General features: G+C 40.4%; 3 protein-coding genes across 3 annotated transcripts; 1 reads left to right on the forward strand and 2 right to left on the reverse strand.

The window, feature by feature from the left end:
- Positions 1 to 439: 439 nt before the first annotated feature.
- Positions 440 to 2,584, reverse strand: tmem53 (transmembrane protein 53). Its single transcript, XM_026149660.1, has 3 exons — positions 2,266 to 2,584; positions 1,933 to 2,036; positions 440 to 1,786 (listed from the first exon to the last, which is right to left on the reverse strand). Exons 1-3 carry the CDS (start codon positions 2,318 to 2,320, stop codon positions 1,085 to 1,087), a joined length of 861 nt encoding a protein of 286 aa, XP_026005445.1. The 5' UTR covers positions 2,321 to 2,584; the 3' UTR covers positions 440 to 1,084.
- A 1,262-nt stretch (positions 2,585 to 3,846) lies between these two features.
- Positions 3,847 to 7,626, reverse strand: toe1 (target of EGR1, exonuclease). The gene is made up of 9 exons (XM_026149658.1): positions 7,500 to 7,626; positions 7,273 to 7,420; positions 7,115 to 7,155; positions 6,916 to 7,012; positions 6,535 to 6,693; positions 6,078 to 6,191; positions 5,584 to 5,732; positions 5,006 to 5,168; positions 3,847 to 4,814 (listed from the first exon to the last, which is right to left on the reverse strand). Exons 2-9 carry the CDS (start codon positions 7,384 to 7,386, stop codon positions 4,059 to 4,061), a joined length of 1,593 nt encoding a protein of 530 aa, XP_026005443.1. The 5' UTR covers positions 7,387 to 7,420; positions 7,500 to 7,626; the 3' UTR covers positions 3,847 to 4,058.
- Positions 7,627 to 7,857: 231 nt separating this feature from the next.
- On the forward strand, positions 7,858 to 10,881 carry LOC113010555 (THAP domain-containing protein 1). The gene is made up of 4 exons (XM_026149659.1): positions 7,858 to 8,280; positions 8,521 to 8,680; positions 9,121 to 9,296; positions 9,481 to 10,881. The coding sequence occupies exons 1-4, from the start codon at positions 8,131 to 8,133 to the stop codon at positions 9,862 to 9,864; spliced, it is 870 nt and encodes a 289-aa protein (XP_026005444.1). The 5' UTR covers positions 7,858 to 8,130; the 3' UTR covers positions 9,865 to 10,881.
- Positions 10,882 to 14,125: the final 3,244 nt, after the last annotated feature.

Raw genomic sequence — 14,125 nt, forward strand, 5'->3', positions numbered from 1 at the left:
AATTGATTGATTTTAATGTGTGCATCATATGGACACAACCAATTTGGGGTAGCAAGAATTCTGGCTTGGTTGTAGGGGATCAAATACATTGCTTTGCATCATTGGGAGAAATAGCTTTTATGTAATGTGTCTTTCTGGACTTTTGGTGGATGTTTTGTCTCTCACTGTTAAAATGAAACAAAAACAAGTGAACAGAGACTTTTCATTTCTTCGTGGGCAAAGTAAAATAGTCTGCAGGGGGATCAAATTATTTTCCCCACTGTAGAGGTTTCATTGCCGGCTTTTGTTCAATGGAACATGCTGCACTATGGCCACCATGTTGCTCAAGAGGAATCAGGCTTCATAATGGTTTGTAACATGTAACAACATCGTTATGTCATGAGACCTATTATTTGGCAAAAATAAACGAGGCATCTTACCAAAATAAATTTACAACATGTTCTGAGCATTCAGGTTTATTGAAGGCACGTCAGTTAAAAAGAACACATTAGTTGCAGAGGACATATACATTCATTGTTAATCAGCTTTGTCCTTCAATTAAATTCATGTTAAAACTCACATATTAGGGCTGGGTATTTACTTTTTTTTCTTGCACAGGAAAATAAAAGGAATTTACTCTACGTGGCAACAATTTTCAAAGTTCCATTAATGAAGAAAACATTCAATCACATTTAAAATCTGCCTTCCTTGAAGCACCCTTGCATTCTCATTCAATATAAAACCATTAGAATATAACCACGTATATATTAAATTTAATAAATCGGAGATACAGATCAACCAGATTTTTCATTTTCAAAACTGCTTACCACTACCGCTAATCTACAATAAATCACATTTCACATCAATATTAAATATATTTAAATTATCCTAAAGGATAGAGTTCAAATTCTCCAGTGTATAGCTACTGATTGGATTGTATTCATCATCAGGTTCATGTGGTATATAACTGCTTCACATACTTCATCAGCATGTGAGTTAGTGTTTGATAAACTGGCAGGATTTCACACCCTAGTGTCACACTGACTGACTCAGCAGTCTGGTTTTCTTCCCTTTGTCATCTGCATACGACAGCTTTGCAGAAATTTCAATGACTTTGAATGTATTGTCTCTTTTTTGTTTCGGTCCCTTCCAACTCCTTCATGCAGGCAACCAGGAAGTCATGGCACTTAAGAGTATACTCTTCAGGAAAATACCGGAAATGGCCAACATGGGAGCTGGAGACAAAATCAAAACTGTCCACAGGGACACCTTTCTGCTTCAAAGTCTCCAAAAAGCCCTCAATATCTTTGTGCCTAATCACCTGGTCATCCCTGGAGTACAGGAAGAAATGAGGCCAGGCGGGCGGCCTGTCCTGCACGGCATCGTAGTGGTTCTTGTGAATGTACTTGGTCAACGGGTACAGCACGATTCTCAGAAGGAAAACAGTCACAGCAAAGAGAACTAGGAGGATGTACCTTAAAACAGGACTTATTTTTGGACCCAAGGTGGCCGTCAGTGCACGCAGGGCCCCACGGACGTTCCCGCTACCTGGAGCACTGTCCACGATGGCCCCGACAACAGACAGCGAACTGAACTGTTTGTCACTGTGTAGCAGTTCTACAATGTAGCGGTAAAGCATGAAGCCACCATTGCTGAACGTGTGAAAGAAAATAGGACTGTTCTCCACCTCGTAGTCATAGAGGATCTCCAGCAGTTTGAGAGCCGTGTTTCTCAGCTCCTTGTATCCAAACGACTCAGAGATAAAGACAGTCTTCAAAGGAGCCGTGTAGCGGATGGTGACGCAGCCCTGCAAGCATGGAAAACAAAGACAATGAGCATGAATGAGAGAAGTGGATGTATAAAAAACTGGCCAGTCCTGTGCAACATTTATAATGGCACAATCCTCATGAAGGGATGAGAGCAGGTGATTTGCTCGTGTCATATAGTTTGAACCTGTTCATTATAGATGGAGCTGTATTTCGAGAGGTGCTTGTCTTTGCATCCAGCCCAGCCCAACAGTATCACAACTGGCTCCTTTGTCCCCTGCCAGTGTCTCTCTGAAAACAAGGCACACGATTAAAACACACACAAAACAAAGAAATAAAGAAAATAAATCAGGCAAACAGTTACAGAAAGCTAGGCTAAATTAGCTCCAACTGTCCAAACAGTTGGAGCTAATTTGGGGGGGAAAAAAACACATTTTTAACGCGGCTTTGTAATTCACAGCTAGCGTGTAGGCTAAGCTAACAGAGGCATGAGCATACAGTACAATGAAATGTTGCTCACCCGACGTCCCTGCATCTGGAAACACGATGTTGTAGTCTATTTCATCGGCTGCCATTTCTGATTGCTAGAGTATCAGCTGCGGTTCTCTGACGTTAACGTTATCTCGCTCATTTGGCCGTTACAGAAAAATAACTGTAACTGTGCCACAGAGCGCTGAGGTGAAGCCTGTGTGAACCAAAGGAGACACGCACACTAAAGGTCCGCTGACTGTCACCAGCTTCTCCACTACACACACTCCTTCCTCCCGAACAGAGTGTTTCTTCTTCGTTGCTTTTTTTTCAGCAGCGTCAAGATGACCTTACTGCCCGTTACCGCCCTCTTCTGCATGCCAGGCGCAATTGCGTCTACAATTTTGCTTCTGCTCGTTCAGCTCGTCTTTCATGTCATTTCTCAGTGTGTGTCCCATAAACGAAAAACTACTTGAAAAAGAAAGAAAAAAGTAACAATTGTGCATAAAATACTGTTTTTTTTTTTCAGATAACTTGTCATTGTAATAGGTTTTCAAATCCCCTTATAATTTCTGAGGAAAAAAAATCTAAGAAGTAACACAATCATTTGAAATATTAATTTTAAATTAAGCTAAGTTCAGTTCCTAACTACTGATTGTTCAATATTTCATTATCATTCATTCATTTATCAAACTTAACTCTCTATGTGTGTTTAACTGAATGGCGAAGTCCATATATGTTATCATTAAGTAGAACCTAAATGCATAATTTATCAGTTCACTTATCACATTTCAAATTGTTCATAGATAATCACCCACAGGATGTTATAACTTCAATTATTTAAAGTAGTAAAAATCTGATTAGATGATTTGGGGCCTGTCTTATTGTAGCTCAGCTAATAGCACTTAAGAAACCCAACAGATTTTCTTCTTCTGACAACTCCTTTAGGATTGCTACAGTACGTTTGCTTCCGTATCACCCTATCCTTCTCATACCAACCTTCTGTATGTCCTCCTTCCCTGCATGCATAGATCCTCTCTGTGAGCTTCCAATGTTCCTCCTGCCTGGCAGCTCCATATTCAAAATCCTTTGTTCACTGTATCCACTATTCCTCCCCTGTACCTCCAAACTTCCCTTTTAATTATAAATCACACACCCATGGATTGTTTTTATCTTAATTACTGACGATTGCCAACTCACATTTTAAGAGCAGAAAAACACATTTAATCTTTTAATCAACTGTAAGCATAATATGGGATCTTTTTTTCAAACGCAAAGCTGCATTGATTTTAAGAAACTGGGTGCTCATTCACCATTGTTGTTATAATTCCTCGATACTCAAGGGATCTTAAATGTAATATTTGACAAATGGATTAATGATTGCATTAGAAGGTGGTGCTCTATGAGAGTTTGGTCAGTGGTATCAATTCCTCCATCCTCCAGGAACATTTCCCCATTAGGATAAAATGATGATTACACCAGAACTGTCCTCTCATTCACAGTCAGGAGTCAACCTGCCGTCCACTCACAGCTTAGTGCTGCTGTGTTTAGGGCTAAATGCTAACTGCATATGCCTAAATGCTGACAATGACTTAGCATGCCAACACTGAAATAACACAAATTAAGCTGAGGCTGAAGGAAAAACTAATATATTGACACTGGTTTCATTTGATCTGGACAAAGGTTTTGACCAAGTATGGAGACCACGTGATTTGGGTGAACCATGGCATTTACAGAAGGTCAATTACAAGCAAATATATTTCAAACAATAAACATCCCCAATGGTCACTGGATTCAAGTCCAAGTCTGTGGGATTTATTCCTTACAAACCAAGAGAGACAAAATTTAACACCTTCTGCCCCACACCATCTCCATCTTCTGCATGTGGGCCTTGGACGACTTGGAGAAGGTACTCTTTACCACATTGAGAGGCGCTACCTTGCCGCTCAGATAGACCTTGTTAAGACAGGTAGGAAGCCACGACTGCTCCTCCTCCTCCTGCTCCTTGTCTGCTTCTCCAGCTTCTTCCTTCCTGATGACGGTACAGGAGTAGGCGAAGATGTATCCTGTCATAAAGGCGTCAAATCCTGCCCGATGTGTCCCTGCGTCAGCATTCTTCTTCTGGGTTTCAATCCCAGCTGAGCGGTCATTCGTCTTTTCTCTCCCTGCTCCTGTCCCACTCACTTCGCCACTTTTTCCATCATTTGTGTTGTTTTTTGTGTTCCGGCTGTCATCAATTGAGGCTGTTGTTATGTTCTCATCACACACACTGTTCCCCTTGCTGTCAGTCGCCAAGCTCTTTCCTTCACTCTGTGGGGTGTTTCCATCACTGTCCATTGCTGGCAAACCATCTGGGCACATCTCAGCAACTGTCCCTTGCTGGTTTCCTGGCGGATCTTCTGGATCCACTTCCATGTTGGGGATTTTATTTTCCGGAGAACCATCAAAGATGGAGGAGCCCTCTCCTTCACTTCTCTTCTTCTCTCTCTGTCTCTTCCTTTTCTTCCTCTTGTCATCCTTATTTTTCTCGTCCTGGAAAATGATGCGGTCTGTGTCATGGGATAACGGACACTTTGTGCCATTCGGACACCAACCAAATGCCTGGCAGACAAACAAACACAAAGTTAGGTAAATTAGTAAAAACACACACAATTTCATGATATCTATTTGGCTCCTGCATTATAACAGACATACAAAAATAAAAAATAAAAAATAAAACACACACACAGGAGAGAAAAGAGCACTTTAGTTTTCCACAACTGTACAACTGAAGATCCAAGGTTGAAACTTACAGAGAAGCGCTGACAGATGTCAGTCTGTTCCTCAACAGAAGCGACAGCTGGAGACTCCCTGTAGTCCACATAGGTGGACATGTGACCAGCATACTGACAGAACTCTATGTGAACATGAGGTCCATTTGTTCCGGAGTCCACACTGCGACCATTATCCAGCTTACTGGGAAAAAGAGAACATGATATGAAAGAAGAGGGACAGATAGCTGATTTTGTTTGGCTTTAAAGGACAAACAGGGTTAATGTTTCAAAGACAACGTACACTGACATAATTATGGACACCAGACTTTTCTGCTCTACTCCAAATCTTAGCACCTTCATCATCGACTTAGCCAACAGGTTACAAAAAAAGTGAGTTATCAATTATTTTAAGAGGTGTTAAAGGGCTTTGTTCTTTGGTTTTACATACTGGTAACTGCTGCATTACATCACAGAGGACACACGTGGAACTGTCCTGTTTACCTTTTAGAGAACTTAATTAGCGTCAAGTTGTGCAAATTATATCAGTGGCAAATTAATGTCCACTATAAAATTCAATCAAAACACAAAAAATAAATAAATAAATAAAAATTACTCACCATTTCTTGTAGGCGTACTCAAGATAGGAGGCAGAGAGTCGAAGCTCAAATTCTGTGACATATTTGGTGTCGTATATCCCAGCGGGAAACATCTCTGACAGGTCAGCAGTGAAGGTGGCCAGGCGCTCGGGCAGGTGAGCATAGAAACTCTAACAGAAAAAAAACACAAACATTCGTCAATCTTCTCAAACATCTCTTTGACCAGGAAGTCATTAGAAATGTTGAATCAGTTTTGTAAAACATATCCAGGCCCAAGACAGGCAGCATTAACCTTGGAGTTTTTCCTTTTATTGTAAATGTACACTACACAGACGTGCTCTGGCTGTGAACCCAGGACCATCTTGATGTGAAACAACAGTGCTAAACATCAGTCTTATAGAGTAAAAATAAGAGTTCTATTATTATAAATACTTTATAAATGTTAAAGGTATTTAGAAAATGTCATAAACAGATTTCACATCTTAGGAAAGTGAAAACAAGACAACAACTTGCACCTGGTACAGAAAAGCCATGTCAATGAGACCATTGTGTAGCACCAGGGGCTTCCGAGCACGCAGCAGCTCAGTGAACAGTGCTCGGATGTGAACGCCGCGGTCATCTGCACCTCCCTTATGAAGAACAAAGAACAGAGAGGAAAATGAACTGACATCAGAGGCAAACCTACTACTCCTCCCTGGCGTGATAAGTTAGAAACCTTTTATTTTATTTATTTATTTTTTAAGAAAAAGGTCAGCAGATGTAATATTATTTGAAAAAGTAAGTACACCTTTTGACTGAGCAAGCTCTACATCCTTGTAGAGCTTTTGCATAAGTGCGTGTTAGTCACTGTACATGTGATGAGCTGGACAGAACATAGTCGTGGTAAATAACAGAGAAAAGCAGCAGAGTGAACACAGCGGGTACAGAACACTCAGAATGGACGACACAACTCAAAGCAGCAGGAAACTTTACCTTATTGTTGCCCTTGCAGTACGGGATTCCGTGGCCGTACTGCTTGTTGAAGTCAAATCCGTGCTGCACCAGGAAATGCACTGACTGGGGCTCTATGATGTACTCCTCTGAACATAGAAGGGTGAGGTTATACACCTGCACCAGGTACGAGTCTGCAGGCTGGGGGAAGAGAAGGAAGGATGAATCACCTGTGGCATTTGTGAAATCTGCAGTGGCAGTTTCTGTAATTTGATACAGATCTAATAGCGTTATTTAAATGTGTATAACAGTCTAACTGGCACTGCTGTACAAACATGTTACACTTATGAGTACGGTGTAATAACTGGTTTAATGTGTAGTACATGACAACATTTAAGCCACTCTAAAAGGATCATTTTGCACCTTTTGATCAAGTTTCTTGTAGCAGGCGATTCCCAACGAGAGGATGGAGCGGGACCGAGCTGCATGACATATAGCTTTGTATCTGTCCTCAATGGATCTGAAATATTACAAGAGCCAGAAAAAAATACAAGCATCTACTTCCCAAGGCTTCTTGCACAACCTACTAATACTATTTCAGCTCAGAAAGACCTTTACTCACTCAGCCAGCAAGGACTTCCTGTTCCCAAGACCGCTCAGCTCCTAAAAAAACAGGAATGTGAATTTTCTGCAAACTCCCACATTACCATCTGTGCATCTAAAGTGGCGAGAAACCTGGAAGAAACCAAATTCTTTCAACACGTAAGAACTTGTAATTACCGTGTCCAGTGCAACGAAGGACGCCGTTTTAATAGCCACGACCATAGCAGGCCAAAGCTCTTTAAAGTTTTCATTCTGGACATCAATGACAGGAACTACCAGCGAAGATGCCATGCTTGTCTTAAACTGCAAAGTTGCTGACGACTACCTGAAACATGAGCTAGTTTATCTCAGGAAGAGTTTTAATTAACAGCTGCTGGATTTCCGAGACATTACTCGTCGCTTACTTGTTACAGTGTCTTTAAAATCGCAGTGTTTACTTTAACTACTGTTGTTTTTGGGAGTATTTAAATGTATCAACCGCTAACAACTTCCAAAAACATTTCAACGTGCTTCTTTGGGTCCTGTGACAAAATATCTCACAGCAGTTCGACTGTTTCCTGACTCCAAATAAAGAGCACTTGCCACTAAATACTTGCAAAACAAAAATTAAAATTAGTTAGCGTAAAACGTTATCAAGCGTGTGTGCTTTATGTTTTCATTTGACCGCTTCTGTTTCGCTTTTTGCGCGGTACGTGGTATTTTCAATCAGGCATTCCCGACAGACGCATACAAACAGTGCGTCACTATACTTGACCACCGTGGGGAAGTACGCCATTTTGGCTCAAACAAAGTCAGCTATATTTTATCCCCGTTAAGATGATATAAGTTGTTTTCGTGGGGGTTTTTTCTGTTAAAAATCTACAGGGCATGACTTTGCTTTCCACAAGTTAACGTTTGATGCAAGTGTAACATTTTCTCGTTTTTAGAGCGTGCACGCAGTTAGTAATGATTAAAAGTCACAGCTGAGCTGTACTGTAAGCCAAGCTAACTTAACATTTAGCTGTGCTGTTGCTGTTTGTTGTGACTGTGTGTGCAATGGGTGGCTGCTCCGCTCCAAACTGCTCCAATTCAACCAGCATAGGCAAGCAGCTGTTTCGGTTCCCCAAAGACCCTGTGCGGAAGAAGAAATGGGTGGTGAACTGTCGACGGGACTTTGAACCAACTCCTCACTCCAGACTCTGTCAAGTAAGTTTACAACATAGTAATAGAAAAAAAGTAGAACCAAATCTAAACAGACTAGAATCATGGATTAATTGAATAAATAGAATTAGGATTTATATATTTATTCACCGGATAATTATCTTCTGAGTTCAGCTAATTGTCAATCTTTAACCTTTTGTCATAATATCTATAATTCATGTCTTTTGGTTTTTCATTATTTTGATTCAGTGTATGTCTTCTTTGCACTTGCTTCATTTCTTTAAGGACCATTTTGAGCAGAGCCAGTTTGAGGAAATAGCCAGGTCTCCAGCTGGGGGGAAGAAGCTGAAACCTAATGCTATCCCCACTCTGTTCAATGTTGGAGAACCTCCCTACCCCGCATTCACGGTTCCCTACATCCTGCACCCTTTGAAACCTGAGCCAGGTACTGGAAATCTAAGGTGTAAAGTTGCTCTGGATCCTTTTTACTCTGATTAGAATTGAATTCAATGGATGGATTTTTGGTGAACTACAAAATGCTTGCTGTGTATGAAAGGTCACGACACTTACTGTATAGTTGTCTGTTATCTCTTACTTTTCACATCATGAACTGCTGTAGAAAGCATTTTTATTGGAAAATACAGTAAAAACAGCCCAACAACACATTGCACATAAGCAGTGTTGTCTGGTTGCTCGTAAATGTAGATGAGCATTTTGCAGAAAAAATAGAAATGTTTGTCTCAACAGAAAAACCCAGAAGTTCTATGTACAGTTATTGCTCCATGTCTGCAGAAATATTTAAGAAGATATCTTCTTGTTTGGATGTTTTTCTACTCTAGTTCTCAGAAATTTAATTCCACTTTTTTCCCTTGTGTTTTGGTGTAGTGGAGAAGGAGCTGAATTTCGGGGATCATGGCTATGCCAGACGCACCCCTTTGCCTGGCTTAGAGGAGGAAGATGCGGACAGAACATCTGAAGATCAGCAGCCCTGCACACATTGCCAGCTGCTTAGGAAACAGCTGGAGCAGGAGATGCAACACACTGCAAGGCTACAGAAAGAGGTAGGACAGCTGATGACTTCCCCTGCAAATCAAAGCCTGGTCTGTTGGGCTTCTTTTTTTTTTTTTGGAGAGCATTGTAAGGTTTTATTGCGTTATGCAAATTATTATGAAAGTTGTTTCAAAATAATGAGTGTTATGTGCAATAAAATGGCCCAAACTAACCATACACTCCTGTTTCTGTCAGGCTGAAGAGATGAAGAAGCGTCTTTATCGACTTGACCGGCTTGAAAAGGGTCTTCAGAATTTTCTGTATGAGGATCAGATCCGAGCCCTGTCACTCACCAAACGCTCCCGACGTGCTGTCTGGTCTCCGGAGACAATCCTGAAAGCCCGGAATATCCGCTGTGCAGTTGGCACCAAGGGGTACGAGTACCTGAGAGAGATTGGTTACCCGTTACCCTCCTATAGGACTCTGTGTAACCGTTTGGAGACTAAGATCATGGTGACGACTGATATGAGCTGCGAGGAGCTGGCAGAGCTAGGCCTGGGGCTCATGGCCACCTGCGACAGTCCCCCTGAAGTTGGAGATAATGATGAGGAAGAACTGATAGGTGTTTTGTCTTCTTAGCAGTTTGTGTGAATTGCTAAAGACTAAAGCTGAATTATTGTGCTTTGTATCTCCTCCTTGAATGACTTGACGTGAATTTGCTTTTGTTATGTCAACTGGTTGCACTCTCAAATGCTTATATGCGTGTGATCAGCTGATAAGAGATGCTCAGGCTAGCCTACAGTTTTACTTGTAGTATTTTCTCCCCACCCTGCTGTTATCCCATCTAGAATCAGATACAGATTTTTTTTTTTTTTCAGGTCCCTGATGCCAAAGAGGTATTGATAAAAATATAAGCTTTGGTGTTGGTGCGTGGCATTAAGAGAATCTATTTGAAACAGCTTAAATCTCAGCTTCCTTTAGCTTGACTAAAATGCAGAATAGGTGCTCGGCAAAATCCAACTACCATCATGAGACCAGAGGTGGTAGGGGAAACAGTGAAGCTTATTACAAGTGAAACAAGACTTTCCACCAGAAGACTGCATTTCCTGCTTTGGAGCTAGATGTTTACTAATGAGTTCAACATAGGGGAAGATTGGGTTAAAATCAAGTGAGCCCTTAACAATGATAAGCATACACATTGAGACGTGGGGCTAAGAGTATAGTGTGCATTAAAATCTGATATGTCATGAGTTGTTAAACAATTCTCGATATAAAAGCAACTGAGAGCAACGAGCACCAAAAGCAAAGGACACTGATACGGCAGAACAGCAGGAAACAGGGATGGACCTCTGAAAATGCTGACCCACTGTGAGCTTGAACATGTGCAGAGCATGTGTACCATGTAGCTTGTTACTGATTGTAGTTGAGAATTGTTTAGAGGAGTCATTTGCGCAAACCCTGACAAGTTTGATGCTTGTGTTTTTAAAGTCAAGTGTCTCTGAGCTTGGCTGATATTTCCTGGCTCTGTTTACATGTATAATAAAATTAGCATTTGGAATATTTAACTTTATTTAAGTTTCATATAGACACATCTCATTACAGAGTGTTCCCTCGACATTGTGATTTTTTTTTTTCTTATTTATTTTCAATCTTTTTGTTTTGGTTTGTTTTTTGTTTTTTTGGGTGGGATGTAAAGCACATGATTTATGTCTTTAACCATAACATGGGTTTAGTATCAAACTATATTGTTCAATCATACCTCTCCAGTTTAAGCATTAATAAAACTGAATTTCTGTACCTTATTTTGGTCACATGTACACAACTGAGACCCTCGCTGTTTTTCAAGAAGGTTCCAAAAACGATGTATGGAAAAGGAAATAAGAGTAAATCCTGCACTGGTGAATAACCTAATTTTGCACTACAGTGTAAATTTCACTCTGAGAATTTCCCCTTTGCTCTGTTTTGAAGTGTTCAAATTTTCTGGATAGTTTAAGTCAACCTCAAAATTTATACAGAAGCTTGAATATATACATACTTCAACTAATATTTTATTAAATGTCCCTTAGCAAGTTGTACCTCAACCAGACAGCTTTGGTAGCTGTTTCCATTGGTACGGACATGACTTTTAATCCACAAATTGTCGATACTGTTGAGTGTTTTGGGAAGGCCATTCTGGCAGCTTAATGTTGGCCTGCTTTGTGTGTTTGAGATCATGTCATGTTGGAACAACCAATTATGTCCATGTTTCAACCGTCTAGCTGTTAATTTGTGATGTTGAGACTCCAATACATTTGGGTCCATTTGGAGGCAGTCCTCTCTCATTATTCGGTCCACTTTGTGCAAAGTACCAGTACCACTGGCAGTAAAACAAACCCAGAGGATGATGCTACCATCACCATACTTCACCACTGGTACAATGTTCTTAAGTTGAAAGTCTCTCCTTTACTCCTCCAAACATACCTCTTGTCACTGAGGCCAACAGGCTCAGCCTTTTTCTTGTCTTACCATAAAACCTTTCTGCAGAAAGCCTCCATTTCTCATTCATGAGTGAGGCTCAAGTTGCTGATTTTGAAGCAGAGGCTTCTTTCTTGGTTGGCATCCACTCCCATGGCAATGTAAAAATCTCTCCTCTGTGCACAGTGACCCCGGTGTTCCAGCAGTTCCCAGTTCATAGCAAATGCGAACATTAGTGGTTCTTAACCAGTTTCCTCTCATTTGAGGGGGACAGTTTAGGTCTACTATCAGACCTTAACAAAGCAGTCGACCAACTTCTACTTTTGATAGTTGTTTGCGAGGTTATTATAGTTCACTTAAACTAGATGTGGAAACACACTTAACAATTTTATTAACTGAAACAGAAATAAAAACTTGCAAAAAAAATTAAAGTAACATGATTTTGTGAATTTGGAAAACTAGCTAAAATATAAATAAAAAAAACAGGAAAATACTTACCGTAATTGTCGGGCTATAAGCCGCTACTTTTTGCACAAGCTTTGAACCCAGCGGCTTTTAGTCAGGTGCGGCTTTTCTATGGATTGTCCGTGATTTTTGTGATATCGTAAGACGATTTGTTATGTGTGTTCCGCTGTTGTACGGCACTACGTTGCCTGGCGGAAGGATCGGGGTTCAAGAGTGGTATGTTAGTCACATGTCCGTCCGCCAGGCAACGTAGTGCCGTACGAAGTAGCGCGAAAAACAAACTTCAAAGTAGCGGTACGCGTTCAGCGGGAGGCGTGGATGATGAGCGGCGATAAACTTGCGAAAAGCAAGTTATGCTCAACTCCACCGGTGGATTCTGACAGCGTGGAAAAGTGTGAAAGCATCCAAGATCACCAATGGATTTTGAAGGGCTGGACTGCTGCATGATGGAGAGGAGGACACCGCCACGGCCCTTCAGAGGGTGTTCGACTCTGACACTGACAACGAGGATTTCTTTGGTTTTGAAAGTGACAACGAAGCAAAGGAGCTAAGAGTGGATGACGAAGCCATCCTGAGCCTATTTGTATCAGACACTGGAGGAAAGGACTTTGGTGGTTTTAGTGCGCAGGAAGAAGAGAAAGATGGTGGTGAATGACTGACTTTTCTTCTTGTTAAAGCCGTGTCACTGCACCTGAGCCTAAAAGGTAGTCCGAATCTATTTTTCTGGTGTGCTGTAGGCTACTGTTATGTACTACATGTGCAAATATGTACCCATAACTTGTTTTTCAAAATATTAATAAAAGTGATGTCTCCAAACAGCCATCTCTTTCCTGACAATTCCCTTTGTGCATATTCTCTTACATATGATAAGTCAACATTGAAACACCTGCGGCTTTTAGTCAGGTGCGGCTAATGTATGTACAAAACAGGATTTTCCCCTGATTTTAGCTTGTGCGGCTAATATTCAGGTGCGCTTTGTAGTCCGGGAAATACGGTAGTTTTGGTACGTTACTGGTAAAACTCGACTATTGAGGTATTGGATGGAGGTCTGTGGGTTTTTTTGTGATACTCATTTTCCTAAATCTTGCCTCTGATATATACCCTTTATACAATAATAACAAAAAAGACTACAAAAACTAATAAAAACTCAATTAAATTAAAAGCGAAAAGTTAAAATAAAAATAAAACCTAATTTATAAAATACATAACTATAATACCTGAGTTCCTGAGACCTTCTGGCCAATACAGTAAACATTACCTTTGTACACCGGCAAAGAGAAACTCCCAGTTGTGCTCAATTATGATCCCCAACAAGAAGTCGAAAGACATTGTAGAACCTTGAGCAATACTTATTAAAAGATTTAAATGAATGCATGTATCTATTTGAGCCTGTATGTATAATTTTGATCCTGTGTGGATCAGAGAAAATCCAATAAATTTAAACTTGTGCACCGGAATCTTTTTTTTCTAAAAGTCATTAAGGTAATGCTGTAACTGTAAGATCATCCGTATAACAGTTCAAAGAAGTCGTTAAAAGCCCCAAATGACTATGACATTCATGCTCATGAGTGGATGGAAACTTCTGACTGCAGCTATACACGTTCTCCATGTCAGGCAGCTCACAGTAACAGTTAACATTGGATGCTAGAATAAAAATGAAAGCATATTAATTTACTAGTGATAAAACTTAAACCCAAGTCTCTTTAAATCCCACTGTTGTAACTTAATCTCAGGTCATGTGTGTTACTTTTCCCCACATAAAACAAACAGCTACCCAGGTTGGACTTTGAGCAAATCGGTAACATAAAAGCCAATATATTTATTTACATTGCAACTGGCTTGTTAACCTTCAATGGCAAGAAAACTTTAAGTCAGTGTAAACAGATGATCTTGTATTTTTCTACATTTTTGAAGATTAACCATCAACTTTGCAAAGTTCACACAAAGCATGGTCTTCGTGCTCATCCCTATTTATTGATCA

Source organism: Astatotilapia calliptera, chromosome 18 (genome assembly GCF_900246225.1).
Source record: "Astatotilapia calliptera chromosome 18, fAstCal1.2, whole genome shotgun sequence".
Taxonomy (NCBI): domain Eukaryota; kingdom Metazoa; phylum Chordata; class Actinopteri; order Cichliformes; family Cichlidae; genus Astatotilapia; species Astatotilapia calliptera.